General features: G+C 52.7%; 10 protein-coding genes across 13 annotated transcripts; 6 read left to right on the top strand and 4 right to left on the bottom strand.

Moving 5' to 3' along the window:
• Positions 1 to 17: 17 nt before the first annotated feature.
• On the top strand, positions 18 to 1,368 carry PV09_03214 (uncharacterized protein). Its single transcript, XM_016356384.1, has 2 exons — positions 18 to 741; positions 805 to 1,368. The coding sequence occupies exons 1-2, from the start codon at positions 295 to 297 to the stop codon at positions 1,261 to 1,263; spliced, it is 906 nt and encodes a 301-aa protein (XP_016215907.1). The 5' UTR covers positions 18 to 294; the 3' UTR covers positions 1,264 to 1,368.
• PV09_03213 lies at positions 1,314 to 3,665 on the bottom strand. 2 transcript variants are annotated; one of them, XM_016356383.1, is made up of 6 exons: positions 3,479 to 3,665; positions 3,192 to 3,422; positions 3,029 to 3,140; positions 2,161 to 2,963; positions 1,843 to 2,101; positions 1,314 to 1,782 (listed from the first exon to the last, which is right to left on the bottom strand). In XM_016356383.1, exons 1-6 carry the CDS (start codon positions 3,527 to 3,529, stop codon positions 1,586 to 1,588), a joined length of 1,653 nt encoding a protein of 550 aa, XP_016215906.1. In that variant the 5' UTR covers positions 3,530 to 3,665; the 3' UTR covers positions 1,314 to 1,585. The 2 variants fall into 2 exon arrangements, with proteins under 2 accessions (XP_016215906.1, XP_016215905.1); XM_016356382.1 differs by having other exon boundaries at positions 3,029 to 3,422.
• A 178-nt stretch (positions 3,666 to 3,843) lies between these two features.
• Positions 3,844 to 5,887, top strand: PV09_03212 (uncharacterized protein). The gene is made up of 4 exons (XM_016356381.1): positions 3,844 to 4,013; positions 4,097 to 4,232; positions 4,301 to 5,200; positions 5,302 to 5,887. Exons 1-4 carry the CDS (start codon positions 3,945 to 3,947, stop codon positions 5,640 to 5,642), a joined length of 1,446 nt encoding a protein of 481 aa, XP_016215904.1. The 5' UTR covers positions 3,844 to 3,944; the 3' UTR covers positions 5,643 to 5,887.
• On the bottom strand, positions 5,701 to 7,756 carry PV09_03211 (cystathionine beta-lyase). Its single transcript, XM_016356380.1, has 2 exons — positions 7,226 to 7,756; positions 5,701 to 7,172 (listed from the first exon to the last, which is right to left on the bottom strand). Exons 1-2 carry the CDS (start codon positions 7,421 to 7,423, stop codon positions 6,036 to 6,038), a joined length of 1,335 nt encoding a protein of 444 aa, XP_016215903.1. The 5' UTR covers positions 7,424 to 7,756; the 3' UTR covers positions 5,701 to 6,035.
• Positions 7,757 to 8,317: 561 nt separating this feature from the next.
• Positions 8,318 to 10,408, bottom strand: PV09_03210. Of its 2 annotated transcripts, XM_016356379.1 has the most exons (3): positions 9,847 to 10,408; positions 9,438 to 9,753; positions 8,318 to 9,292 (listed from the first exon to the last, which is right to left on the bottom strand). In XM_016356379.1, exons 1-3 carry the CDS (start codon positions 10,027 to 10,029, stop codon positions 8,652 to 8,654), a joined length of 1,140 nt encoding a protein of 379 aa, XP_016215902.1. In that variant the 5' UTR covers positions 10,030 to 10,408; the 3' UTR covers positions 8,318 to 8,651. The 2 variants fall into 2 exon arrangements, with proteins under 2 accessions (XP_016215902.1, XP_016215901.1); XM_016356378.1 differs by having other exon boundaries at positions 9,438 to 10,408.
• Positions 10,409 to 12,747: 2,339 nt separating this feature from the next.
• On the top strand, positions 12,748 to 14,133 carry PV09_03209 (uncharacterized protein). The gene is made up of 2 exons (XM_016356377.1): positions 12,748 to 12,833; positions 12,882 to 14,133. The coding sequence occupies exons 1-2, from the start codon at positions 12,817 to 12,819 to the stop codon at positions 13,729 to 13,731; spliced, it is 867 nt and encodes a 288-aa protein (XP_016215900.1). The 5' UTR covers positions 12,748 to 12,816; the 3' UTR covers positions 13,732 to 14,133.
• Positions 14,134 to 14,580: 447 nt separating this feature from the next.
• PV09_03208 lies at positions 14,581 to 17,125 on the top strand. 2 transcript variants are annotated; one of them, XM_016356375.1, is made up of 6 exons: positions 14,581 to 15,292; positions 15,492 to 15,559; positions 15,613 to 15,618; positions 15,681 to 15,898; positions 15,963 to 16,364; positions 16,438 to 17,125. In XM_016356375.1, exons 1-6 carry the CDS (start codon positions 15,156 to 15,158, stop codon positions 16,801 to 16,803), a joined length of 1,197 nt encoding a protein of 398 aa, XP_016215898.1. In that variant the 5' UTR covers positions 14,581 to 15,155; the 3' UTR covers positions 16,804 to 17,125. The 2 variants fall into 2 exon arrangements, with proteins under 2 accessions (XP_016215898.1, XP_016215899.1); XM_016356376.1 differs by having other exon boundaries at positions 14,581 to 15,559.
• A 260-nt stretch (positions 17,126 to 17,385) lies between these two features.
• On the bottom strand, positions 17,386 to 18,546 carry PV09_03207 (peptidyl-prolyl cis-trans isomerase). The gene is made up of 2 exons (XM_016356374.1): positions 18,173 to 18,546; positions 17,386 to 18,084 (listed from the first exon to the last, which is right to left on the bottom strand). Exons 1-2 carry the CDS (start codon positions 18,378 to 18,380, stop codon positions 17,792 to 17,794), a joined length of 501 nt encoding a protein of 166 aa, XP_016215897.1. The 5' UTR covers positions 18,381 to 18,546; the 3' UTR covers positions 17,386 to 17,791.
• Positions 18,547 to 18,709: 163 nt separating this feature from the next.
• PV09_03206 (uncharacterized protein) lies at positions 18,710 to 21,396 on the top strand. Its single transcript, XM_016356373.1, has 3 exons — positions 18,710 to 19,144; positions 19,202 to 19,331; positions 19,414 to 21,396. Exons 1-3 carry the CDS (start codon positions 19,098 to 19,100, stop codon positions 20,362 to 20,364), a joined length of 1,128 nt encoding a protein of 375 aa, XP_016215896.1. The 5' UTR covers positions 18,710 to 19,097; the 3' UTR covers positions 20,365 to 21,396.
• Positions 21,397 to 21,590: 194 nt separating this feature from the next.
• PV09_03205 (uncharacterized protein) lies at positions 21,591 to 24,362 on the top strand (the record flags this gene model as incomplete). Its single annotated transcript, XM_016356372.1, has 6 exons — positions 21,591 to 22,216; positions 22,303 to 22,399; positions 22,457 to 22,655; positions 22,715 to 22,760; positions 22,808 to 24,140; positions 24,262 to 24,362. The coding sequence occupies exons 1-6, from the start codon at positions 21,971 to 21,973 to the stop codon at positions 24,360 to 24,362; spliced, it is 2,022 nt and encodes a 673-aa protein (XP_016215895.1). The 5' UTR covers positions 21,591 to 21,970.
• Positions 24,363 to 24,679: the final 317 nt, after the last annotated feature.

The following is a 24,679-nucleotide window of genomic DNA, read 5'->3' as shown; positions in this document are numbered from 1 at the left end:
TGACGAGGCTATTTCTCCTCATGAGGAAATATTCGCTCGTGCACTACAACTTTAGGTCCAGATGGCACAATACCTCGCTATGGCTTCGGCATGCGAGAAAGAGCCGATAGCGAGGAGACAAATGAACATAAATGGACGGATATTTTTCCTGTCTTTTGGTATTTGCGAAGATAGCAGCAACGCATTACAGACACAGGAGAGACGCGAGTTCTGAAAGCGCCCGAAAACAGCTTGGATTAGACCGAACATCTGATAGTCTCTGCCCTTTGCTTTTGATTTTACTACAGCAACGAGATGACCGTGATCAAGAACGTGGCGCTCATAGGTGCATCGGGTAACCTTGGCCCGTCTATTCTCAACGCATTCCTTAAAAATGGGAGCTTCAACATCAGCGTCTTATCTCGCCAATCTTCATCGGCAACTTTCCCGTCCTCGGTGAAGGTCTTCAAAATAGACTTCAGCTACGATTCACTTGTGTCAGCGTTCAAGGGACAGGATGCTGTCGTTTCAATAGCTGGTGGCGGTCAGCTATCCGACCAGCAGAAGTACATCGACGCTGCTATCGAAGCTGGAGTAAAGCGCTTCATTCCTTCCGAGTTTGGCAACGACACTACGAATCCAAAAACAACAGAGCTGGTGCCGCTTTTCAAGCCCAAGGCAGCGACCACGGAATATCTTGCCTCAAAGGAGAGCGAAACATTCAGCTGGACTGCCATAGCTACCGGTCCCTTTTTTGACTGGGTACGTTCGAAACGATGGGCAAATTCTTTGCCTTGAGACGTCACGCTGACAGATGCTCCGCAGGGTATGAAGGTGGGATTCTTGGGCTTCGACTTGAAGAAGCACACCGCAACGATCTGGGACGACGGCAGCGCTTCGTTCTCGACCACGAACCTTGCCACCATCGGCGACGCCGTCGTTCGCTCCCTTCTCCCGGAACATGTTGAGCAGACAAAGAACAGCCACGTCTACGTGCATTCCCACAATACCACGCAGGGCCAGATCCTGGCCACCCTCGAGAAGATCACGGACGAGAAGTGGCCGGTGCAGAGGAACGACTCGGCTCCTCTGCTCCAGGAACTGACCGCCAAACTCAAAGCTGGGAATTTCGGGCCCGAAGTCATCTACCCTCTCATTCAGACGGTTACTTTCGGCTCTGGACTGGGCAACCTCGGGGATCACAGTACCAAGTCGTGGAATGAAAAGCTTGGTCTTCCAAAAGAGGATCTGGAGGCAAATCTGAGGGAGCTATTGGCAGCATAACAAAAGAGAGAAAAAAGGCCCAGAAATAACAAGTGACGTCAACTTAAAAGCTGCCATGTTTTAGACGTTTCTAGAGTCATCAAACTATCGTTTGAGCATTTAACATCTCGTCCAAAATACCATCCTGTCTCTGTTCGTCGTGAATTCGAATCTACTCCCGTCGTCAGAAACGGGGAACATTAGCGGACTTAATTGTCTATGCTGATTAAAGGATTCAAAAAAAAAAGAACCTCGATCCTTTGTGGTTTGAGTCCTATGCAGAGTACCTTGGAAAGTACCGAACGCATTTAGTGATGTGAAACACAGATCACTTAGAGCCGGGTCACGTTTGCATTCCTGCCAGATGTTGCACGATTTTTACGACGGGAGTTATGGATGAGAATGCCACCGTGACCGTGCCAAAAAGTCCCAGCGCTAGGCTCGAGAAGGCGGCGGCTCTCGGGTCGGTGACGAGGAGCAGGGCAGTGGCGATAGCTGAAGAATTACCGCCCAATGTGACGCCTCGAGTGATGTAGTCGTCTATACGGTGTACAGATATTAGTATCAAGTTTTTTCTGATGTTGCACGTTAATCTCTCACCCGGAGGTATTCTGAGCAGATCGAGAAGCTGCTGTCCAATGATGACGCCCATTATCCCACTTAGGATGCACAACACAGCAACGAGGCTAAGGTCTCCACCAAGGTTCTGGGTTGCAGGAGTTGCGAGTGCCAATGTCAGGCTTCGCGACGGGAAGGACAATGCGCGGCTGGGAGAGATACCAATGGCGTGGCAGACGATCGGGTAGCCAAAGAGAGAGAGTATCGCTATGCTTATAGTCGGTATGACAATGGGAAAGAACTGCACATAATCAAATAGTGAGATGATGGGCTCAATTGGAGGTTTCGTGAAGATCTTACGGAGCGCTTCAACTCAGCCCGGTGTTGGTACATCGGCATCGCCAACGCCACGATGCTCACGTCCAACACACTGCTCAGAAAATCGCCGGCTCCCGGTTTAGGTGCTCCGGGCGTGCCCTTGAAAAGGATCAGATAATTGGTCTTCGTACGATAGTCTAGTAGACCCTCCCTGAATTCTTGACCGTAGCAGGCTGTAAGAATATAGATCCCCACAATGGTGATCACCGACGCCACGAGCGCGGGATGCAAATAACGTCTCCAAACGGGTGGAAGCTCGAGCGCCAGGAAGTATGCCAAGATAGTAAGGGCGAGTTGAGCAGGCATGGCGTACCCCGATGTGAGATAGATAGGCAGGCCGACCACGAAAAAGATGGTAAGGTACGTGAAGATATCAATGCGAGTGTTGATCACAGTGGCCCATCTTTGTGCGCGTGTTAAAGGAGCTCCACTCTGGCGGGTGGTTGCTAAGCGTGAAGAAACGGGTGCAAGGGAAATGTAGTCAGCTTGTTCGTGGACTGGTGGTCCCCCCGTCCCAACGATTTCCATCGGGTCTTGAGCGCGCTCCGGTGCTTGAATCTCGTCAAAATTATCACTCCGAAGGAGCGGCACACTAGACGTGTTTCTGGACTGCATTGCTCCGGTGTCTTCACCGGGCACCTGCGGTTCTGAAAGTGGAATGTTTTCGTTTCGAGCACCTAACTCGTCGGCTCTTTCGGCTAGAGCACGCTTCGAGGTTCCAAATATGAATTGGAGCCCTCGTGTCAAGTACGCCGTGAAAGTGAAGACCACCAAGTAGCCAATTACTATGCATATTCATGTTAAATCTTATCGAGCTGGGCCGAGAAACAGCCGAGAGCTTTACACCTACAATAAACGGCAACAATCTTGCCTATCTCGCGCCCACTAATGGTAGGTCCAAGAGGAATGAGTACAAATGCTGGACAAAACAGGACGTTGATATAGCGAAGGGCAAAACCTCCCTGCCATGCGATCAGCTTGCATCCATCACAGGCGGGAACTAGGCTGCAGACTGGAATATCAACAAGAGCCACCAGTTTCCTTGCTTTTCGGTCTCCTAGAACAATACTGCAACCGAGAAGAATGAAGAAGAGTAGGATCATGCACGCAACAGATGCCGGGAATGAGACATGGCTTATGGAGATGACCGAATTTACACCGAAGCAAAACAGCAGGATGATGATGACGCCGATTGGGGTGTAGATCCAAGCATTGACTTGTCGCTCCCATGACAGACGAAAGACCTGAGCATAAGATTAGTATTTACTCTTCGTTCCGTTGCCATTCGCCAAGCTATTACTGTTGTTGCAGCCTCGACAAGGTCAAGTAGAATAGGCTGCTCCAGCGCCATTGGAGGTAAAGTAATGATTACACGAGCTGTAGCGAGTTGGAGAGGATAGATTCACAGTACCGATGATGGCTACGAATAACCCATAGGTCCAAGGCGCAAGCTGTTAATTGCCTTCAGAAGTCGTGTTTGAAGCTCGTGGGACCAGTCACATAGTGTCCTAGAGATTATAGTCCGGGGTTCAAGAAGCATGCGTTAACGACAGCACAAAAGAGTATACCTGAGCACGAGCTATCTTGCCGTCGCTAGGGAGAGCAAGTCTTGGCGGATCACGACGGGGAAGAGCAGGGTTGCATGTGTCTGCGTGGTGACCCTTAGGATCCGTGGCTTTTATTCGATCTGGCGCCATCTCCACACATAACATCCCTCCTTATTCGCCCTGCCTACGCTCTTTTGTCTCTCTGTGAAGTCTGCAGCCATGGCTCTGGCTAGCAAGGCGGAGTCGAAGAACATCTTCGCCAAGCTTAACACCAAACCCGCAAACAAGGTTCGTTATGCCACCTCCGGCTCACCGTAAACTTATGGATATGCGTTCCCAACTGACCCCCGCTAACCCAATGGCAATGGCAGATCTGCTTCGACTGCGGCGCAAAGAACCCAACGTGGACGTCGGTCCCCTTTGCTATCTACCTGTGTTTGGACTGTTCGGCAAATCACCGTAACTTGGGTGTACACATTTCCTTTGTGCGATCAACCAATTTGGACAGTACGCTACTTCGCACCCATGCTACTTGGACAGCCTTGTGTGAGCATAAATTAACGGATTTGCAACAGCATGGCAATGGGACCAGCTCCGACTTATGAAGGTTGGAGGCAATGAGTCCGCAACCAAATACTTCCAATCGCATGGCGGCTCTGCGGCGCTTGCTAGCAAGGATCCCAAGACGAAATATACGTCCGCGGTAGCAACCAAGTACAAGGAGGAGCTAGCACGACGGGTCGTTGCCGATAAGAAATTGTATCCGAACGAAGTCGTCATTACCGATGTCGAGGAATCGCCAGGCTCAGGATCTCAGACTCCTGCCGGCGAGGCTCCAGAAGATGACTTCTTCTCATCGTGGGACAAGCCGACGATCAAGAGGCCTAGTAATCCACCTTCAAGGACGGCCACGCCGCCTGTAGTTAGCCGTACCGCGTCTCCCTTCTTGACCGCCGGCGCGAACGGGAACGGCTCTGCGAGGCCAAAGTCACCTCTTAATGCTGATGCGACGTCAGCACGACCCACCACCACTACCACTACGGCTATCCGTAAGACTGCCTCAACCACCTCTGGGCCCAGAAAACCCAACATCCTGGGCGCAAAGAAGAAGGGTCTTGGCGCGAAGAAAGTGACAGCAGATACAGGACTAGATTTTGAAGAAGCCGAACGCAAAGCTAAAGAGGAGGCCGAAAGAATAGCTAAGCTAGGCTACAATCCTGATGAAGAGACACCTGTTGCGCCGGCTTCAAAGTCGGGCGTTAGCGAGGAGAGTAAGATCGTTTCACCAACTCCGCTGAGTCCTTCGCGGGCAGGCGGTTTCGGTAGCACAGCCAAGCCTCGTGAGAGGAGCGATAGCGAGCTGGAGCGATTGGGAATGGGAATCGGACGATTGGGCTTTGGGCAGACAGCCGGTGCAAAGCCACAACCCAAGAAGATGGGCTTCGGTGCTGTCTCGCGTGCCGCAACAGAGGATGGTAACGAATTCCCCCTCCCCCTCAAAATCTCCTTCTTTGCTCGATCCTTTTCTAGACGTATGTGCTTTGAAATGGATGCGCCGATACTAACGGACTACCAGACGACACCAACCGCTTCGCGCGCGATAAGTTCGGCTCCCAGAAGGGCATCTCCTCGGACGAATTCTTCGGGCGTGGCAACTTCGACGCCAACGCTCAGGCCGAGGCCAAGTCACGGCTGCAGAATTTCGACGGCGCCACCTCCATCTCCTCCAACGCGTACTTTGGCAGGCCCGAGGACGACTTGCCTGCCGAAGACTACGGCGACTTGGAGACCGCCGCTAAAGACTTCGTGCGGAGGTTTGGCCTTACCGCCGGGGATGACCTGGAGAACCTGACGCAAGTGCTGGGCGAGGGCGCGAGCAGGCTCCAGGGTGCTATACGGAGTTATCTGAATGGGTAGACGAGCATGTGTATGGGCCTAGGGCAGAAAGGTAACTGGTCGTTTTGGGCCGGATTAGGGCGGATGGCTCTTCCTGACGAATGCGCTGTCTGAAATTTGAACGTGTGAACGATCCATTTGGCTATGAATGCATGCTTATAATCCGGTAGGGGCGAGGAATGAAGTAGCGGCAGCATAGAGGCAAACGTTGGTATCTGAGGCATTGGGAAATTTCAAAAATATATACATATGCGTTTTTATCCCCCATTGTCAAACTTTTTCTTTTTGTGACCGATGCTATGCAAGCGTACGTCCTTCCACTTTTGTTTTTCATTTGTGTGATGCATACCGGACATGCGACAACGCTGAACCAAAATGCAGAAATTAGGTGATGACAAAAGCGCCGCGCAAACTTCATGAAGAACGGCTCGACGGACCTTCGCTGTTTAGATTGAGGCCCTCAATTCCGTCAATCGTTACCCGGACAGCACCGGCCTGCACAAGCGCCCTTCTGAGATCGTCGATGAGATCCTCCGGGTCCTCGATTCCTACGCACAGTCTGATCAGATCCTCGGGCATCTGCCTTTCCGCCCGTGTTTTTGCGTCAATGCTGGCGTGGCTCATGCGGCACGGCATGCTGATCAAGCTATTCACACAGCCAAAGCTTACGCTGATAGCCCATAGCTTCGCTGACTCCACGATGCGCTCACTGACCGACGTGCTGCCTGTCTCAAAGGAGAGCACAGCTCCTGCGCCGCGTGCCATGGACCAGTGCAGCGTGTACTGTGGGTGCGACTTCAGGCCTGGGTAGCGCACTTTGAAACCATGCGATTCGAGAAATTCAGCGATGCGTTGTGCGTTTGCCTGCTGCTTCTCCATGCGCACACCCAGAGTTTTGATGCCTCTGAGGAGCAGCCACGAGTCGAAGGGAGACAAGCCGCATCCCGAGGCGTTGATGGTGAAGTACAACTTCTCGCCAAGGGACGTGTCGTTAACGGCAATGGCACCGGCCATAAGATCATGGTGACCGGACAGGTACTTTGTGCCAGATTCGTACACAATGTCCGCACCGAGATCGAGAGGGTTGAGCAGCATTGGCGAAAGCATGGTGTTGTCCACGACGACGAGGGTGCTTGCATTCTTCTCGTGGGCCGCAGCGGCGATTGTGGGGATGTCCACAATCTTGATGAGGGGGTTTGTGGGCGTCTCGAGGAACACCATGGCGGTCTTCTCGCTGAGGACGGCCTTCACCTTGTCCGGATTCGTCGTGTCGACGTGATGCACAATGATGCCGCCGTTGGTGCTCAGATATTTGAGTAGCCGGTTCGTGCCGCCGTACAAGTCGTCTCCAGCCACAACTTCATCTCCAGGCCGGAGGAGTCTGCTAATGACGTCCATGGCTGCCATGCCAGACGAGACAACTAGAGCTCGCTGGGCGTTCATGATCTTGGCGAGGTGTCGCTCTAGATGCGTGCGCGTCGGGTTGCCTGAGCGCGTGTAGTCATATTCCCCGCCCGAGCCATCCGCTGACGTCTGCTTGAAGGTAGCGGACTGTATGTCAATTGTCAGCCGTGAAACACTCCATTGTTAGCAGGTGAACGTACCTGATAAATGGGTACGCTGGAGGCATTGTATTGGTCGTTGCCCTCGGTGAAGACCAATTCTGTAGCCAGAGCGTACCGTCTTCCGTTTCTCGGGCTGGACGGCGCGGGGGAGGGAGGCAGGTCGTGACCATCAAGATCTACCTGCTGCAACACCCTGCTCTTCGGCTTCTCTGCACCATTGACTTGTTGAGAAGCCATTGCGACTGCGTAGTGCGTCTGATGCTGGGTCGTTGGACGAGCTGAATGGATGTGCGAAGGTACGAAGTCTTGACTCAGATCAAGACCTAGCGCAGGGAGAAAAAACTTAGGTGAATCTTTCAGCTTGTACTGTTGAAAGAACAATCAAGCCCTGTCGCCCCGGCGTCGTTCACACCAAGAAGTTGGACGATACGCAGTCGTAGTAGCAAGGCAGCATATGGATAACGAGGTGGATTTCGAAAGTGTGCGAGGATGACACTCGGTCGGTAAATGTCGTAAGTCCTGTCAGGTACGGGGATACAGGTCCAGGTGGAGCGATTTCGCAGCCGAAATCTATTGGCTGCTGAGCACGTCAGAGTGGCGGTCGAGGCTTTGTACGAAGGTGCCTTGCTTCCTCAGGCGCCAAAACGTACATTTCTGAGTCCAGCGTACGACCCGCGGGCTGGGCTCTGTGCTAAAACCGCCTCAGCAGACCTGTCGTGGATAACATTCCTATATTTGGATCTTGGGAGAGCAGTTCGAAGTAACGGATCACACGGAGCATACAAAGTCGTCGCGCTATGTCCGCCGACTGCTCCACTTAACCCCTAGCCTCGTCCTGTACACGGCACAGGATCAGAACATATAACGTGGGGATAGGACAACCCGCGCAGGGAAAAAGATGCAGCTCCGTTAGAGCAGTCAGCTTCGAGCAGTCAATGTGTGGTCAGAGCTGGTCGAACAACAAAGGAAAGGAGCCTAGCGTTGCGCAGTTGTGCTTGCTCTTGCAGTTTTACACTTGCTGGATGCTGCAAAGCTTTGCTCTACTCATTTATAACTTGACAGCCTTTGTCGGGACTAGCGTATTTTGAGAATGTGCGCGAAGAAAAGTACGGTTATCACTACTTCGATTCTCGAAGAAGAAGGGAGGTACGACTTGCTAAGATTTGTATACTGGTCGGTGTGAACCCTTATATATCCGCTTACGAATGCCACTCAAACATGGCAGGACCGCACTCATATCGTGCCGGATTATTGTGTCGCATTAAAAATAGAGAAAATCTACCTTTAAAGAAACCAACTCCCTTTTTTTATGAGCTTGTTGAGGTTAAACGACTCATTACATCCGACGTCCTGACAACACCCTAGGCTTTTGTCTCAAGAAGAAGAAAGAATTAGGGGAAAATTCAAACGTCATTCTAATGCCAAACACAGTCGCGATTTCATTCCAACGTTCGTCCTTTCACGTTTAGGAACCCCCCGCTCCGCGGCTGGCGAGGAACTTTTGGAGTTCCTTCTTCACGAACTTCGTGCCCTCCTTCTTGATCGCCGGCATCGCATACGCCATGAACGCCGCCCCTGCCTCCTTTTGCCAGTCCTTCATTGTGCTTCCCGTGGACTTTCGCCGGTCGTCCCGTGGTCGCGCATACGGGTCTCGAGAGTACGGGTCTCGCGCATATGGGTCTCGTGCATACGGATCTCGCGCGTATGAGTGTCTCCTGCGATCATCGTAACGGTCGTCGTAACGGTCGTCGTAGCGGTCGTCATATCGATCATCGTAGCGATCATCTCTGGGGTACCGTCTTGGGTCTCCTCGACGTGGCGCCCGGTCTTCGCGGTGGTCAGAATAGTAGTCTTGCGGTCGCGGGCGTCCTCGCTCCCCTCCCGAGCGATAACCGCCCTCGTCTCGGCGTCGAGGACGGTCATAATCATCATAGTCATCATAATCTCTGCGTGGTCGTGGCTGGCGGATTGAGGAGCGTCTGCGGATGTTGTCTGAACGATAACCCGGATCGTCAAAATCTAATCTGCGGCGGTCGGGGCGCCGAGGACTGGGCGGGTCATAATCTTCGTAGTCTCTACTGCGGCTGGAGGGGTCTTTATATGTGCCTTTGAAGAGAGTTAGCCGGTTGGTCTTTGCTCTGCGGAAGTGATTCCAGAAGTTGTCGTCACTGCTTGTATATGATCGAGCGACCTGCGACAGTTTGCGACATCCCATGGGATCAACCGCATGGCGTGGAAGAGGGTTCCGTACGTCGTCTCCTAATGGGAGGATCGGCAGCAGGTACCGCATCTACTCCGTACTCGACTGCATCCCGCGGTTTGCCTCTCAACGGCAGAACGTGATCTCGCGGTTTCGGCCCACCATACTCCTCGTCATCGTCTGGGTAGGGCTTTGTGGACGGATGTGCCTTCCTTGCCTTCCTCAGATTCTCTCCCTCATCGCTTTCGTAGCCATCTCGCTTGGCCCTGAATTTGTGATGATCTTCTCCGGTCTTGTTCTCAAGATCATGCTTTGCTAGCGGCGGGGCATGCCGCGACCGTGTGTATCCATTTTCGTCGTCAGAAGTCTGTAGGCGTACGTTAGAATCTCGCCTTGGTCGGCGGCGTTCTCGCTCGCTGGGTGTTTCTTCTGGGTCTAAAAGGATGGAAGGGCGGCGTACTTGCGCAGGTGGAGGAGGCGGTGGTGGAGCGGCGGCGGCAGGTACCTGAGCTGGGGGAGGAGGCGCGCGTCTGTCGTCGCGATGTGGCCGTGGTCGGGGTGGTGGGTAGTCGTCTACGTCTGTGTCGCTCTCGTCGTCGTAATAACGTGGTCGTCGATGGCTGTAGCGGGGTCTGTCCGCCATTGTCGCTCTCCACGCTCAAATTCTGCCCGCAACTTCGAACGGAGAGCAAATGAAAAGATGGGGGTTTCTCGCGGGCCAAAGAATAAGAGAGAACGTTGAGAAGCGAAGACAGTGCGCAGCAATAAGTATCATGCGTGGTTAAATCATTCAGCACACAGGAGGGCCTCAGCCGCCAAATCACAGGGTCCAAGCCTCGAGCACGGTGAGATCATCTGGTGGGGTTGTCTTGGGCTCAATGTCCCTCCTTCGGAGACGAACGGCTCCGGAGGTGGCCAGCAAGGCGAAGCGCACGCATGAACACGGATTTCCAAAGCTGTCGTGACTTGATCACCCGTCACAAAACGTTGAGCCAACGTCGTGCGACCTAGCTTGATGAGCGTGGGGAGAGCTCATGTGCCTCTACAAAACAGTCCTGTATCAGACGAGCGAGTTCGGGCGATTCCGCACCCACCCCAAGCCTATCTTTGATGTCCAAAACCTCCCTTTCGCCGTAATCGCAGATGGATCAGCTCCGTCTTGTTCGTATCCATCCACTGACCATAGGTTCAGCGCAGGCAAACCATCCGATACGCCAGGACAACACGCCGAAAGCAATCTCACGTTCCAAGCGATGGCCGACACCATCGAACCGGTCACGCAAAAAATTCTCGCTTGTCAGCAGCTGAAGTTCAATCTAAGCCTCATCTCTGTGCACTCTCTTTCGTTGGACTCCACAGCCACACCTCGAGCTCCTTCTCGTCCAAACCTTGCGGCTTATCTTCCACTTTCGTATGCCACAGGAATGAATCACCATACAGCGTGTGACATTTAGGATCGGCCATGATCCTTCGCGCTTTCGTTGTTTCCGGATGCCGTTCTCCTTTGGACCTGTTCGTCATTTCATGTTAGGTGACCATGTGACAAGCTCAGGCAGCGGCCAGCAAAACGTACAGGCTCAATTGTTTGTAGCATCGCTCCGCAAATATGCTCGCTCTTGCCTCATCTGCATGTGCCAGTGCGATCTGACACGCGTAGTAATAACCTTTGCCTTCGTAGCTCCCTCCAATGTTTTCCTCTCGGAGAAGATCGATATAGCGCTTCGTGGCAAGCAGACAGCTCGATGGATCGTTATATAACTCCTTCGCAATCAAATCCTCGAACATCTGCAATTTTACACGTCTTATATCGGAAGCGCATCGTTCGTTCATCGGCACAGAGCACAGGGGGCAGTCACAAGTAAAACCGTACTCATTCCGAAGCTGAGCTTGACGCTCTTTGTAAGTGTCCAATGTGTGGAGATAGTCCTGTGTTATCCTTTGTTCATGGTTAGCTCCACTTCATCCTTCAATAATAACGTGTCTTAACGAACTCTTCCTGCGCAGGAATGTCTGAAATGGCATGCAAGACCATGCGCTGTGAAACCCCATCCCAAGCGGCCTCAACATTGGGTCTGCAGGAATGATTGATCAGACATGCGTGGCTGAATACGCCCAGGCCTTCGTCATCAAGCACAAATGCGTTCGTTCTCACTATTCCCACAAGCTTTGGGAACTCCTCTGGAAATGCATTGTGCATATTCGTCACGGCACTCGCATCGTCCGGCGACACATCCTCCAGCTTTTTGGCAATGATGTCCTCCAGCTTGTCAAAGCTTTGAGCTGCCTGCGCGAACTTGAGGATGAGGATTGGCTTCTCTGAAAGAATCCGTGTGCCCCTTGCGATGGGTACTTGGGCTCGAATCCCTCTGCCTTTATTTGGGATGTTGACAATTGCATATATTGGTGTCGATGCCAGAGTTTCTGTCTTAGCATCTTCCCGCTCTGAACTTCCCTCAAATGGAACTAAAGATAGTCCCGGCATCTTGGGGCCCTCCAAAGAATTGAACTATACAGATTCGACTCAGGAACCTGGAAAAAGAATGGTAGTTTCTTAATGTGCTAGTAGTGATCGTGCCGTTCCTACGTCCGCCAAGAATGTGAAGAATGGTGTCATGGTCCTACAGGCTTAGGCTTTCTGGACTTCCTCTGCGATTGAAAATGAATAGACTATGTCACATCATGAAGCAAGCACGGGTTGTGTAGTTAAAATGCTATTTGGGTGTCTTATGACGAGGGATAAATTGCTTTCTGTGAATCCAGAGACTGGTTGCGGTTCTTTCCGTATCGTACCGCGTCGAACCTTTGCGAAAAGTGAAGGTACCGTCGAAGCTCAGCCCAACGATATCAGGCAGCGGTCTGACGGGATCTCTTGCGGCATCTGAAAACGTTTTGTGGTGACAAAACGTCTAATTACAAGCCACATATGAGGCGATTATTTCTCTGTGAAAATTATTGGCCACAAGTGTGCTAAGCACGATTGAATACGAGCTATTTTAGTGTCAATCTCGCATTCATCACAGGGCTACGGATATTGATGAGTGAAGATGTACAGCATAAAAGACCCAGCTACATGATATGACACAGACTTGTGGTTTTCAACAGCTACATTCCGCTCTCGATTATGACGCGCTTGTAGTGACAGAGATAGACCTTTAGAATCTCTCAGCTACAACGAAGTAGAGCAGAGCAAGTTCGTAGCCTGCCGTGTTTAGCAAGATACAATGGAAGCAAATGAAAGCTGGCCGCATGGTTGTCGTACCTCAGTAAACTGAGTCGACCGTAAAGCCGCTAGCTCCGGGTGGCGCCAAGACTTCCCACCATAATTCGCCCCAAGTCAAAGTGAAGGCTTACTTTTGCTCGCAAATCGAGGCCATACCACACCACCAAAGCACATACAAACACATAGAGCAAGTGAAAGCAATTTTTCAATATGTCTAAAGTTGCAGGGTATGATGTGCGCGTCCTTCTAGTCTAAATACAACTAACGAGCCATAGCCGCACCGACTGGGCGGAGGAAGAGGACGACGTTCTCGATCTTCCCGCACCCCAGGTAACCAAGAACAAGGACGGCACCGAGACGATTGTCTCATACCGGATCAACGACCAAGGCCAGAAAGTCAAAGTCACACGCAGAATACGAAAGAAGGTTCTGAGAACCGTAGTGAACCCTCGCGTTGCAGAGCGCAAGACATGGGCCAAGTTCGGCGATGAGAAGGGCAAGCCGCCGGGCCCGCAGACGGACACGACGAGCGTGGGCGAGAACATCGTTTTCAGGCCGATGGTCAACTGGAGGGCGAGCCAAACGGCGGAGGCAGACCCGATCGAGCAGAAGAAGGCGACGCTGAAGGACACGAAGATCAAGTGCAGAATCTGCTCGGGCGAGCACTGGACGTCAAAGTGTCCGTTCAAGGACACCATGGCCCCCGAGGGCGAGCCAGGCGTTGGCGGGGACTTTGGCGGTTCGGCTGGCGATGCTCCCGCAGCAGCAGGAGGCATTGGCTCGACCGGTGGCAGCTACGTGCCGCCGCACCTGCGAGGCAAGGCAGGCGTCACTGGCGAGCGCATGGGCGGAGGCAAATTCCAGGATCGCGACGATCTGGCTACGCTACGGGTCACGAACGTGAGTGAGTGGGCAGAAGAGCAGGATCTGAGGGACATGTTCTCGAGGTTTGGACACGTGCAGCGTGTCTTCTTGGCCAAGGATAGGGATACAGGTAGGGCGAAGGGTTTTGCGTTCATCTCCTTCTCTGACCGGAGCGATGCGGCAAAGGCGTGTGAGAAGATGGACGGCTACGGTTACAACAATTTGATTTTGAGGGTGGAGTTTGCGAAGAAGTCCGGCTGAGTGGGATCGGAGGCGATCGTGCTAGGCATGTGAGATAATCGCCGTGGCTTCGCAATCGATAAGATTGCGGGCGTCTACAACGACAGATGGATAGAAGCGCAGGCTCCATAACGTGTGTGGCATGCGACGAGCTGGACTGGCGCTGAAAGGCGTCTTCAAAATGGGGGCTTTGGGGGAGGAAGCGAAAAGGCGGATTAGCCACCCGTTACGTTTTCTTTAGCCTTGCCAGCATACGGTAGCAAATAGTTTTTTGATGAACACCGGGACTGTACCACCACTCCAATCTTACAGGCCGACTCTGTGTCCCTCCAGGCTGTCAAATGTCTCTCCCAGATGCCATCCAGCAACCGAACGAGCTGAGCGACTCAAGTCCCTGCATGCTACTCCCTGCACGACTCAGGGAACGGCTCCAGTCTCAATCTTACCGCAGCCGCGTCGAAGCTTCGGCGCAGACGTTCTAGAAAGAAAAATCAACGACAAGCCTCGCACAGCACCCAACGCTCGGAAGCGAGAGCCATGTGCGCAAAAGAGACGATGACAGCGGTCTTTGCATGTGCGAGCAACGGCAAAAAGGCCCGAAAAAAAAGGAAAGAAAAAACGGATAACAAGATCAATTAAGGTGGGCGGCGGCGACAGCGAAAGGAACGGCGGCGATTGGCTGGGCGCAAGACACCCGTGCGTGCGAGTGTAAACGGCATAGACTTTTGCGAAGGAGGAGAAAAACCCAATCTCTCCTGAAGCACACCTTGCGGCCGATCATTGCGAAGAGACGACAATCTCCCAGGGATAGCAGCGCTTCGCAGCGCTGGACTCTGATGCTCGTTGCGAGGGCAGACGGAGCCCTGCCTTTTGGGCCTGCTGAGCGGCGGAAGACGAAGCCAGAGTTGCTGGTTGTCTCGCCGTGGCATGTAGAAAAAGGCACCCGACCTGCGCGTGTTCGTCCTTTTGCACAACCTTAATCGTAATCCTCTGTCCTTTCGTTTTGGGTGCTGGTGTTTTGCTCGACTCTCTCTCTCTCTCTCTCTCCCTCTGTTTCTTATTCTCCCTCTGCCTCTCCAAGGACACAAAAAGTGCGCTGTCGTGAACAGCCGCCGTCGTCATCGCCTACCCTCCCCCCAATTCCCTCTTTACTTCTTCTGTGCCGACCTTGCTTTGCGCGACATCCGCGACTTCGATTCTCGACCCTCGCTTGGCCAAAGAGCAGCCTTTGTATTTTATTTCTTCATTCTAAAGTTGCGAGGTCGGCACCGCGTTTGGCCATTTGCCCTTGGCTATTGTGCGCGCTCACAGGAAACGGGTTTGAGGTTTCCCACGCGCTGCACAATCAAACCATCCACGCCGACCCACTTTGTGCGGCTCCCCCTTTGGACTTTCTGCACACGTCGCAGTCTGAAACGACCGCCAACTCACCCTTTTCTTTCTCAATGAGAATCGTGGACATGGACGAAAAAGAGAGGCCCTCGGGCGATAGCCCTCGCTTGAATGCGTCCTCTTTGTTGCCTCCTCCAGCGACCGAGCAGCAAAAGCGCGCTCTTCGGATTCCGTCCGCCGTATACGTGACGTAAGTGCAAGACCCAGCAAATTGAGTCGACACCCATTGCAACGGCTGCAGAGTGTTGCGCACAAGTTCTACAGAGCAACAATTATGTGCCATGGCATGAACGAGCACTCGTTACTCTATAACATCCCGCCTTGGGACGATGCAGCGTGGCTTCAATGCAATGATCGATCCTCAGCGCCGCGGCTAACAACCGGAGCAGTGCTTGGATAGCAGCGAGCAGCGGTACCATCCTCTACAACAAGTGGCTTCTGGACACCCTCAACTTCAGTATGCATGCCCCTGAGTCTGCGTTCAGAAATGCTTGCTAACGAATCGCGCAGGATACCGTAAGACCTGACTGCACGCTGCCGTCCGCTGCACAGCGATGAATGAACTGACCAGACGCAAGCGATCATCCTCACAACATGGCACATGCTCTTCGCAACGATCATGACGCAGATCCTGGCGCGGTCGACCAACATGCTCGACTCCCGCCACAAGCTGAACATGAACAAGGACGTTTACATGAAGGCCATCTTTCCGATCGGCTTCTTCTTCAGCCTGAGCTTGATCTTCGGCAACAAGGCGTACCTCTACCTCTCTGTGGCTTTCATCCAGATGCTGAAGGTTTGTCGACAGTAACGCAGCGTCAGCTGCTAGGGCGGAGGAAACTGACAAAACCCATGTCTAGGCGACGAATCCCGTGGTGGTGCTCTTGATCACCTGGGGTCTCGGCTACAAGCCCTTTGACGGGAAGACACTCGCCAATGTGTCCGTCATCGTCATCGGCGTCATCATCGCCTCCTACGGCGAGATCAAGTTCGTCCTCGCCGGTTTTATCTGCCAGGCTCTCGCGACAGGCTTCGAGGCCACACGTCTCGTACTCATCGAGCGCCTCCTGAGCGCGTACAAGATGGATGCGCTCGTCTCGCTGTACTACTACGCGCCCGTCTGCACGGTCATGAACCTCGCTGCGAGCTTGTACTTTGAGTCCCCGACCTTCAGCTGGGACCGGGTTACCGAGGTTGGCTACTTCAACATGATCGCCAACGCCGGAATTGCCTTTCTCCTTAACGTCTCGCTCGTGCTCCTCGTACGTTCTCCCAAAAAATTCTAAAATCTTCCCCGCTCGGGCGATGTACCGTACTGACAAAACTTGCGCGTAGATTGGCAAGACCTCCTCGCTCGTGCTCACACTGTGCGGCGTTTTGAAGGACATCCTCCTCGTCGTAGCATCTATCCTGATCTGGGGCACTCCCGTCACCGCGACCCAGTTCTTCGGCTACAGCATCGCGCTGGGCGGCCTGGTTCACTACAAGCTAGGTGCCGAAGCCATCAAGAACCACATCATGGAGGCAAACCGCAACTGGCAAGAGTTCGGGCAGAAGAAGCCCGCCGCCAAGCAGGGGATCATCATTGGCACCGTCGTGCTCACCATCTTCATCATGGCTGGCGGTCTGGCGCCCAGCTTTGCGTACAGAAGCGGCACGTACGTGAAGAGCTTGTTGGGAGGGAGCCAGGTCAGCTCATGAGGCTTTTGTGGTCTGGGTACTAACGCGTGCGGAAGAGAGTGGCGCAATACATGTTACATCAGATTTTCTTCTTCTCTTTCTTCTTTACACGGGAAACGGGAAATGGAAAAAAAAGTCGATAGAGCTGCATCACTACTTCCCAGTACAAATTTTCCCCTTCAGGTGGGGTTTTTTTTTCTCGGTGTTAGCCTGGAGTCCCTATTAAGAACTCTGGCCGTGTAGTTCTTTCTTTTTCATCAGTGAGGATAAGAAGAAAAAATAAGAACAAAAAAAATTGCAAAGCACGGACTGAGCCATAAATTGCTCTCTATGTGAACCTAACGAAGAAAAAAAAATAATAAAAAAAAAATGGAGTGAAGCCTAAGCCCAGTTTTTCGAGCCGCGCGAAAGAGTTTCCGCTCGGCCGGTCTGCTTCTGCCCCTCTGCGAGCTTGAATCGCGGCTTGGTGGGGCAAAAGGAGTCTTTTGATGATGCTTTTCAACGAATTTGCGGAGTGCGGCCTCACCTCATCCGACTTTTGATCAAAGAGGATTCTTGACAAATGAGAATAGAAATTTTTTTTCTTCTTCTGGAGGTCGGTCTCACACGAAGGCGTTTCTCGAGTAACAGGCGGGATGGCGGGTTCACACAGCTTAACAAACGGAGCTTTGTCTTCATGCTACGGAAGCGCATTTGCGCAAATGTGCGCGGGTCAAGAAAAGGGAGAATAGGAAAGAAAACAAAGGTTTCGGCAGCATGAAGAGAAGTTGAGCTCTTGTCATTCATTCGTGCATTGTGGTCCCCAAAGGCCAATCACTCACGGCTATGGCCGACGTCTTGATAAAGAAAAAAAAAATTTTTTTTTTGTGACCGCCCAATTCTTGTAGTTGTACTTCATTTTTGTTTGAGTGGAACCTCCCCCGGCTCGTCTATCTTTTTTTTCCCATTCATCCAAAGGGGAGGGGAATATGCGGCCGGCAATGACGACGATGACACAGCGTCAACTCATTTATTTGTGGCCCTCGCCGCAAGAGACGATCTTGACGGTACCTTTGGGGGTACCGGAAGCGGAGCCGACACTCTCAATGTTCTTGACGTGCTGCATCGACGTCTCGTCCGCGACCTCGCCAAAGACGACGTGCTTGCCGTCCAGCCAGCTGGTGACGACGGTGGTGATGAAGAACTGCGAGCCGTTTGTGTTCTTGCCGGCGTTGGCCATGGACAGGAGGCCAGGGCGGGTGTGCTTGTACTTGAAGTTCTCGTCCTCGAACTTCTCGCCGTAGATGGACTTGCCGCCGGTGCCTTTGGGCACGATACCGTCAGCTTCGCTCTCAAAAGGGTTGTACGAAAGGTGGGAGGGGCCTTGCGTTCGCAGGGACAGAAGGCTTACCATTGCCGCGGGTGAAGTCACCACCCTGAAGCATGAACTGGGGAATGATGCGGTGGAATTTGGAGCCGGCGTAGCCGAAGCCTTTCTCGCCAGTGCAGAGGGCACGGAAGTTCTCAGCTGTCTTGGGGACGTCCGCGCTGTACAGGTTGAAGTTGATGGGGCCCGAGCCACCCGGGTACTCGACGATGAAGTGAACTGGAGTAGTCATCTTGGGAGATTTCGCGCGAGTTGGAGGAGAAAGCAACGTGTGGTTGGGGGGGTGGGGGGCGGTGCTTGCACAAGGAATTGAGGTTGAATTGGGGTTGGGGGGAAAGATGAAAAGGATTTGCGGGAAAATGACGACGTTTTATAGCTCCAAGTGGCATCAAGTGGGCTGGCAAGTGTAAGTGGGAACAAGGTACGGGTGTGCCCCTCGTTGCCCCTCCAGGCCAGACGCGCGCTAACCCCGATATGGATCGTAGATGTTTACTTGGCTCGGGAGTGTCAGGCGCCGTCGTCTTGCCATGCTTGCGCGTTTGTTCAGCCGTACGACGAGAGCGCCAGTTTGCTTCGCTTCTGTTGCTTTCACAGCCTCGTCGCGCGTGCCGTCGCGGCCACACATGCTGGGCAAGGAAAGCTGCCTGTTTGGACCTGTCGTGCGAAGCGCTCACTTCATCTGTCTGGGACCATCTCCAATACCCCACCCCCTGCACCAAGACAGCAACAGAAATAAGACGTTTGCCAGCTTTCTCTCACAAGGAATCCAGCTTTGTGAACGAACGACAGCCTACACACACGTGTATACATACATATTTCTTGCTCGATCTCGTCCGTGCGTAAGGAGGGGGTCTTGTACAGCCACTTCACCCAGCCGCTCATCGTAAGCGCGAAAGTTCACCACGCAAAGAACTGGTCCCAACATTCACCAGCCGGGCTATCCCAAAGGATGACGTCGCATCCGGCAGCAGCAGGCATTCTGGCAACTGTAGAGAAGTGAGCTGCCCGTCAAACTGAGGCTAGGTTGCGTGCGTTGACCAATGTTCCAAAAAGTGCCTTTCAGAGCGGGGTCTTCTCCGATCTCACCATCCAGTGCCACGGCCATGTCTTCAAGGTTCACAAACTCGTCGTCTGTGGCCAATCTGAGTGGTTCGCAAAGGCAGTGAAGCAGGATGGATTCCAGGTCAGTGCTCGCCGTCTAATGTTCCGTCCGACTAGCGATCTGTAAAACAGCAACTGAAGATTCTATCCTTCTTCTTGTTCAGGAAGGCCAGACAAACGTAATTAATTTGCCATTTGACGACCCTCTTGTAGTGAAGGCGCTACTGCAGTACCTATACACATTCGACTATACCGTTCCAGAGGATCTGGAAGCATCGATTGTTTGTAGTCAAGCGCGAACATTACAAAAGAAGACACCAGCGCGGTCGCAGTCCGGAGACACCGAGCGGCAGGAACAGCACCATGGCCAAGATGACTCTGTCGTCGGCCAAACAAGCCCTTCTCTTACGTATGGAACCGATACAGACCTGACCGGAGCAGCAGTCGAACCTTCAGCGCTCGGTATCGGAAGCTACAGGCCCGAAAGTCACGTACATTATCTATGGAGAATGTACCGTCGCTCTCTACGTCCAAGAATGGACGCTGAAGATGAGTTTGGGGAGAATGTGGATGACGCCTCGACTGCGAAGATCGAGGCCTCCAGGGCGGAGTATGATGATCGTGCGTTACTCACCATGCTTTTCCATGTCAACGTATATGCGTTAGCAGACAGGGTCCAAAACAAACCACTCAAAATGCTGGCAGAGCAGAGATTCGAAAAGCTGGCAAAAAATCAATGGAAATCGCCAGACTTCCCAGCCGTAGTTCAGGCCATATATGATGTTGTGCCTCCAGGTAGGGAGGGGGACTCTCTGCGTAATATGATTGTTAGGTTGGTCGTATCGCACGCCAAAGAATTATTCAGTCTCGACCGCGGCTTTACCGCGATGCTTCAGGTTACGCCAGACTTTGGGACGGACTTAGCAAGAGCGCTTAGCGGCGCTGGTGTGTCGACGAAGGGACCAGAAGCCAACGTCGACTTGGAGGAACTGTGCTGCAGACAGTGCATGTTCACAATGAAAACCATTTTGAAACCTGCTATGTCAATACTTACGTGCCCCTTATGCAGATGGCACGGCAATGTGGAGGTCTGGAGAAATGGGTCGAAGGAATAAGGTGTCCTGGAAAATGGACGGACAGGTCTCCTACCCTGGTGGCGATTGGGAGCTCCAGACCTTGGAAGACTCGGCTTTAGATTTAGTAATGTGAGGGTTCGACGAATGCGCTCGCTGTGTCGATCATGCGTCTTGCGAAAAACACGGGGAAAAACCCGACCATGCAAGCCTGGAAAAACAGATCGGGGTCAAAAGCCATGTGAAAGGGAGGGCTACATGGGCCGTCCTGATTAAGTTGGGTTTGTGGCGACACGAAATGGTTCATAGCGTAAGGAGCGGTCGTTGATAATGATGGGACAGTTTGAGTTTCTACAGGATGTCCGAACGGCAATATTGCCATTCTCGACGACGCATGGATATGCGGGAGGACATACGGTTCGGACCATGCGTTGGAACATACCAATCGCAAACAATCCTGATTCCGCGTCGCAAATCCAATCAAAACGTAGAAATGCGTATACGAGGATGCTCCCCACACCGTACACGGCGGCTTAAGGTGGAGCATTCCTCACGTCAAGATCGGAGGATCTCCGTTAGTCACGGATCCTGGACTGAGCTCATGGCCCAATCACGTACAGGCCGCAGTTCTGAAACTGTAGTTCATTTTGTCTTCAGATCAGGAGAAAAACGCTCTCACGTTCACGCACGTCAGGATTAGGCTCCGTTGTTGGGGAGATGAGCGACAAAGTGCCGGCGAATGTTACTCTGGCCCTTTTTTGGGCCAGTGCAAACGTTAAGCGATCGTTGACCCGTCGATCCACACTCTTCTCCGCACACGAGGCGAATCATCGACATCGAGGAACGGCTCCCTGGTTGAGCCACACGCTTCCGGTGGTTTCGTTGCTCGACGGTGAGTGGCATCCTCACCGTCTTCGTGACGGGTCGATTATCTTTTCGAGTCCGTCGGCTCAAGTTCTATGATTAGAGCTTAGCTGGTTACAGAAAACGATTGTGGAAGAAAACTCAAAAATCACTAGACTTCTCGCCCTGCGCATGGCCTAACGCCCTCGTTCGAACGGTGCGCATTGTGTAGAAGATTGAATCCCTGGATCTGCTCCGTCTGCTCCTACTGGCCGGGAAACCCCATCAAACAGCACGTCGACGCCACTGCTCTCGCTCGGCCTCCGCTTTGAACTGTTCGATGCCAAACCCCAATAGGCAAAGGGGCCATATAACCTGCGTTTGCGGAGCATACCATCCGCGCAGCCACTCGTCATCGTGCTGAGGGCAGCCTGTCAGATCTTGTTCGGAGCATTTCGATGGCTGCAGCCATGAATCCAACCCCTGGTTCCCCTTGACTCGCGGCACGGGCTAATATGGAAGGACGGCAAACGCCTTTCCACGACCGATGGTGTGTGCTTTGACTGCAGGTCACCACAGGACGCTCCTGGGCTGGTTTGGTGTACAGAGACACTGAACGCTATGGACAGCTCTTGCTCCCATCATGCTCACGACGCAGCCGTGTTTGAAATTTCCACAGTCAAAACAGATTTTTCTTTCCCTCACTCTTGCATCTTTATAGTCAAGCCTGATCCTGCCGCCAACTCAGTTCGAATCGCCATGTATTCGCAGATGCCTGGATGACCGAACTCCAGATTTGCCCACCATGGAGGCAGGGAATGTCCCTTCGGCGGGGCTTCAGATACGCTCGATATTCCAGTATACCCCAGCAGTCCTCGCTTCCTATCCACCCCCAAATTATGTCAATCCAGCAAAAAGAGGACCTTTGCTCTATATTCTCAATTCAATTTTCTTCACGTGCATGATAACGTGTGTCACGTTGCGCTTCTATGCTAGACTGTTTGTTCGGAAATGGTTTGGCCCGGACGATGTGTTCATCCTGTGCGCTGTTGTACGTCGGTCTCTGAGCCTGACAGACCATACTCTGATCAGACTGCGCGGATTTGGTTGACTGACGGCCACTGACTCTACATTTAGGTTGGCGCGATCGGCGTCACCGCCGTCGTTATGTTAGGTTTTCACGAATACGGCTGGAACTTGCACGTCTATGACATTCCACCGACGAAATTCGCGGGTAGGCAAATCTTTCTGGCTCTTGCTTGTATTGCTGTGTGATTGACATAGTTGGCAGGAGCGGCACAGGTTCTCTTTGCCTCAAAAATTCTATGGTCGTTCACATCGAATTCCGTTCGAGCGTCGGTAACGTGTCTATATTATCGACTCCTGACTCATGTTGGTACGGTCCAACACCGCTGGATATTGCACGCCAACAGTGCGTTCATTCTTCTGCTCTTTCTCACCCAGCAGATAACAGTCGTGTTCGCATGCTGGTATGTGGCTTTTTGTTTTGCAATAGCGAAGACGATTGCTGACAGCCCCTAACTTATAGGCCAATCAGCTTGAATTGGACGATCCCCTTCACCGCAAAGGGCGAGGTAGGTTCGATAGGAGCACAAAGGCGACAGTGCTAATGACGGATCAGTGCTTCGACAATGGCATGGCTTTGTTCACGACGGCGGTTCTCAACACCCTTTCCGAAGCAATCGTTGCGGCTCTACCGCTTCCCATTATTCTTTCACTGAATCTCAGCCGTCGTCAACGCAGAATCACTATCGGAATGCTCTGCGGCGGGTTTGTGGTCGTTATTGTCGGTTGCGTGAGGGTATATTATCTATGGGTTCTACTTGTAACGCACGACCCGTCATGGTGGTCTCAACCTCATTGGATCTGCAGCGAAGTAGAGATGGATGTCGCCATCATCTGTGCCTGCGTGCCCGCCATAACGCCCGTTCTGAGACGCGTGTTCAAGGGTGGTTGGCACGCCGCCAAAAGAGTCAATCCTTCCTTCTCGATGGCTCGCAGCGATCTCTGCGCACATCATGCGCGATCCTTGTTCAGCAGGCTCAAAGACCATAACTCTTTGACCGGCCTTTCCGAAAGCACAAGCCGATCTAATCGATCTCGTCGATCTAATCAAGCCTTGAGCCTCAGGCACGAGATCGATCTTGAAGGCATCAGTAATGATGGCTACGGATATTCCGTCACCATCACCACTGGACGAGGAACGAAAGTTAAGCGACGATGGAACATTCGGAACAGAACGTGGCACTACTACCCAGAGGAGCCCGTGTCCGAGGCCGAGGATGAGCGCTCTTCTGTGCAGGACTTTAGAAAGAAGACCATGGTTTCTCGAACCAATAGCAAGGGGGAAATAATTGAATCAGAACATGACACAAGGAATTCCGGCAAGCAAACTATTGAGGTCAGAACAGAAACGGCATTTGACGTGAGGGAGAGCTTTCATTCCGAGAAATTCGACAGAGGTTTTGATTTCAGAAATCCGTACAGGAGCGCTATGCCGGGAAAACACGAAGAAGATATCGAGATCGCACTGCAACTGCCTGCGGCTGAAGCTAGCGACTGGTCTCTGTTCGACGGCGAGGTCAATCGTCTCATGTCCGCACGACTACTCCCTGAGGAATCGGACCTCCGCAACAATATGGACAGCCAAATGCAAGACATTCCGTCATCACCTGTTTTGCCCGAATCGGCCCGATCGCGCCAGAGGACTTCTCCGTACGAGTCGCGACAGTATTTTGGGCGACACAAGAGGCGAAGCTTGGATTCCTTTGGACCACAGTCTAGTTCGACACGAGGTTCACAGGGCCACCGCGTCAGCCACAGCGACCACGATGCCCATCCTGGAGGTCCACTCTCACAGGGGACGGCCAACCTCGAGCGAGATGTGAAGCTTCACTCAGCGCTACGAGCCCTGGTCAGTCCACGTCCGACTCCAAGCCTACCTCCGCCTGCACGTATGTCGCAAAGATCACGAGCTCTCTATCCGATGAATTCGTCAAGGATTTGGACGTCCGCGCCTGCTTCCTCGCAACAGGAAATGAATTCCGTAGAGCGCGATGTCTCACATTCAAGCAGAAATTCGGAAGGCAACCGTCGTACGGGCTCTGTCAATCTGGAACCAGCCCAATCCCCCGAAAGAGCTTGTTCGAGAGGAGGTAGCCATCGATCCAGCTTGAGGGCTGAAAACGGCAGCGGAATCAGCACTAGGGTGCAAGACTTTCGCTTCCGTCCACCTGCCCCGCAGGAGAGGGACGAGCTTAGCGACGAAGAATTCACCCTGCCGCTGCAGAGACCGAGCCCGAGAAGTTCGAGCTCGCATCAAAGACACCAAGACCTCCCGCCGATTGTTCCTGAAATACACATCATGGAATGCACATGAGGATATACAGTATGTGTAGCTTTGCGCCTTAATGCTTTAATGATACGCACAACTATAAATATTATAGTTTAAATCAATGGGGTCTACTCTCGCGAGCAGGATTTGCTATTGCCT

The sequence above is a fragment of the Verruconis gallopava genome, assembly GCF_000836295.1.
Source record: "Verruconis gallopava strain CBS 43764 unplaced genomic scaffold supercont1.8, whole genome shotgun sequence".
NCBI classification, from domain to species: domain Eukaryota; kingdom Fungi; phylum Ascomycota; class Dothideomycetes; order Venturiales; family Sympoventuriaceae; genus Verruconis; species Verruconis gallopava.
Note: the sequence above shows the minus strand (reverse complement) of the source record. Positions and strands in the feature narration are given on the sequence as shown.

Excerpts from the sequence above, each read along its gene's own strand:
- PV09_03212 (XM_016356381.1), top strand. The coding sequence starts at position 3,945 with ATGGCTCTGGCTAGCAAGGCGGAGTCGAAGAACATCTTCGCCAAGCTT. Across the intron at positions 4,014-4,096 it reads ACACCAAACCCGCAAACAAG|ATCTGCTTCGACTGCGGCGC; the intron begins GTTCGTTATGCC and ends TGGCAATGGCAG. Across the intron at positions 5,201-5,301 it reads GCGTGCCGCAACAGAGGATG|ACGACACCAACCGCTTCGCG; the intron begins GTAACGAATTCC and ends ACGGACTACCAG.
- PV09_03207 (XM_016356374.1), bottom strand. The coding sequence starts at position 18,380 with ATGACTACTCCAGTTCACTTCATCGTCGAGTACCCGGGTGGCTCGGGC. Across the intron at positions 18,085-18,172 it reads TGACTTCACCCGCGGCAATG|GCACCGGCGGCAAGTCCATC; the intron begins GTAAGCCTTCTG and ends TCGTGCCCAAAG.
- PV09_03211 (XM_016356380.1), bottom strand. The coding sequence starts at position 7,423 with ATGGCTTCTCAACAAGTCAATGGTGCAGAGAAGCCGAAGAGCAGGGTG. Across the intron at positions 7,173-7,225 it reads CCAGCGTACCCATTTATCAG|TCCGCTACCTTCAAGCAGAC; the intron begins GTACGTTCACCT and ends ATTGACATACAG.
- PV09_03210 (XM_016356378.1), bottom strand. The coding sequence starts at position 10,029 with ATGGCGGACAGACCCCGCTACAGCCATCGACGACCACGTTATTACGAC. Across the intron at positions 9,293-9,437 it reads TCCTCCCATTAGGAGACGAC|GCACATATAAAGACCCCTCC; the intron begins GTACGGAACCCT and ends CTCTCTTCAAAG.
- PV09_03213 (XM_016356382.1), bottom strand. The coding sequence starts at position 3,529 with ATGGCGCTGGAGCAGCCTATTCTACTTGACCTTGTCGAGGCTGCAACA. Across the intron at positions 2,964-3,028 it reads CAAGATTGTTGCCGTTTATT|TAATTGGCTACTTGGTGGTC; the intron begins GTAGGTGTAAAG and ends GAATATGCATAG. Across the intron at positions 1,783-1,842 it reads TCTGCTCAGAATACCTCCGG|ACGACTACATCACTCGAGGC; the intron begins GTGAGAGATTAA and ends TACACCGTATAG.
- PV09_03206 (XM_016356373.1), top strand. The coding sequence starts at position 19,098 with ATGACGTCGCATCCGGCAGCAGCAGGCATTCTGGCAACTGTAGAGAA. Across the intron at positions 19,145-19,201 it reads ATTCTGGCAACTGTAGAGAA|TGCCTTTCAGAGCGGGGTCT; the intron begins GTGAGCTGCCCG and ends TGTTCCAAAAAG. Across the intron at positions 19,332-19,413 it reads TGAAGCAGGATGGATTCCAG|GAAGGCCAGACAAACGTAAT; the intron begins GTCAGTGCTCGC and ends CTTCTTGTTCAG.
- PV09_03214 (XM_016356384.1), top strand. The coding sequence starts at position 295 with ATGACCGTGATCAAGAACGTGGCGCTCATAGGTGCATCGGGTAACCTT. Across the intron at positions 742-804 it reads CCGGTCCCTTTTTTGACTGG|GGTATGAAGGTGGGATTCTT; the intron begins GTACGTTCGAAA and ends GATGCTCCGCAG.
- PV09_03208 (XM_016356375.1), top strand. The coding sequence starts at position 15,156 with ATGAGAATCGTGGACATGGACGAAAAAGAGAGGCCCTCGGGCGATAGC. Across the intron at positions 15,293-15,491 it reads CCGTCCGCCGTATACGTGAC|TGCTTGGATAGCAGCGAGCA; the intron begins GTAAGTGCAAGA and ends CAACCGGAGCAG. Across the intron at positions 15,899-15,962 it reads CTTTCATCCAGATGCTGAAG|GCGACGAATCCCGTGGTGGT; the intron begins GTTTGTCGACAG and ends ACCCATGTCTAG.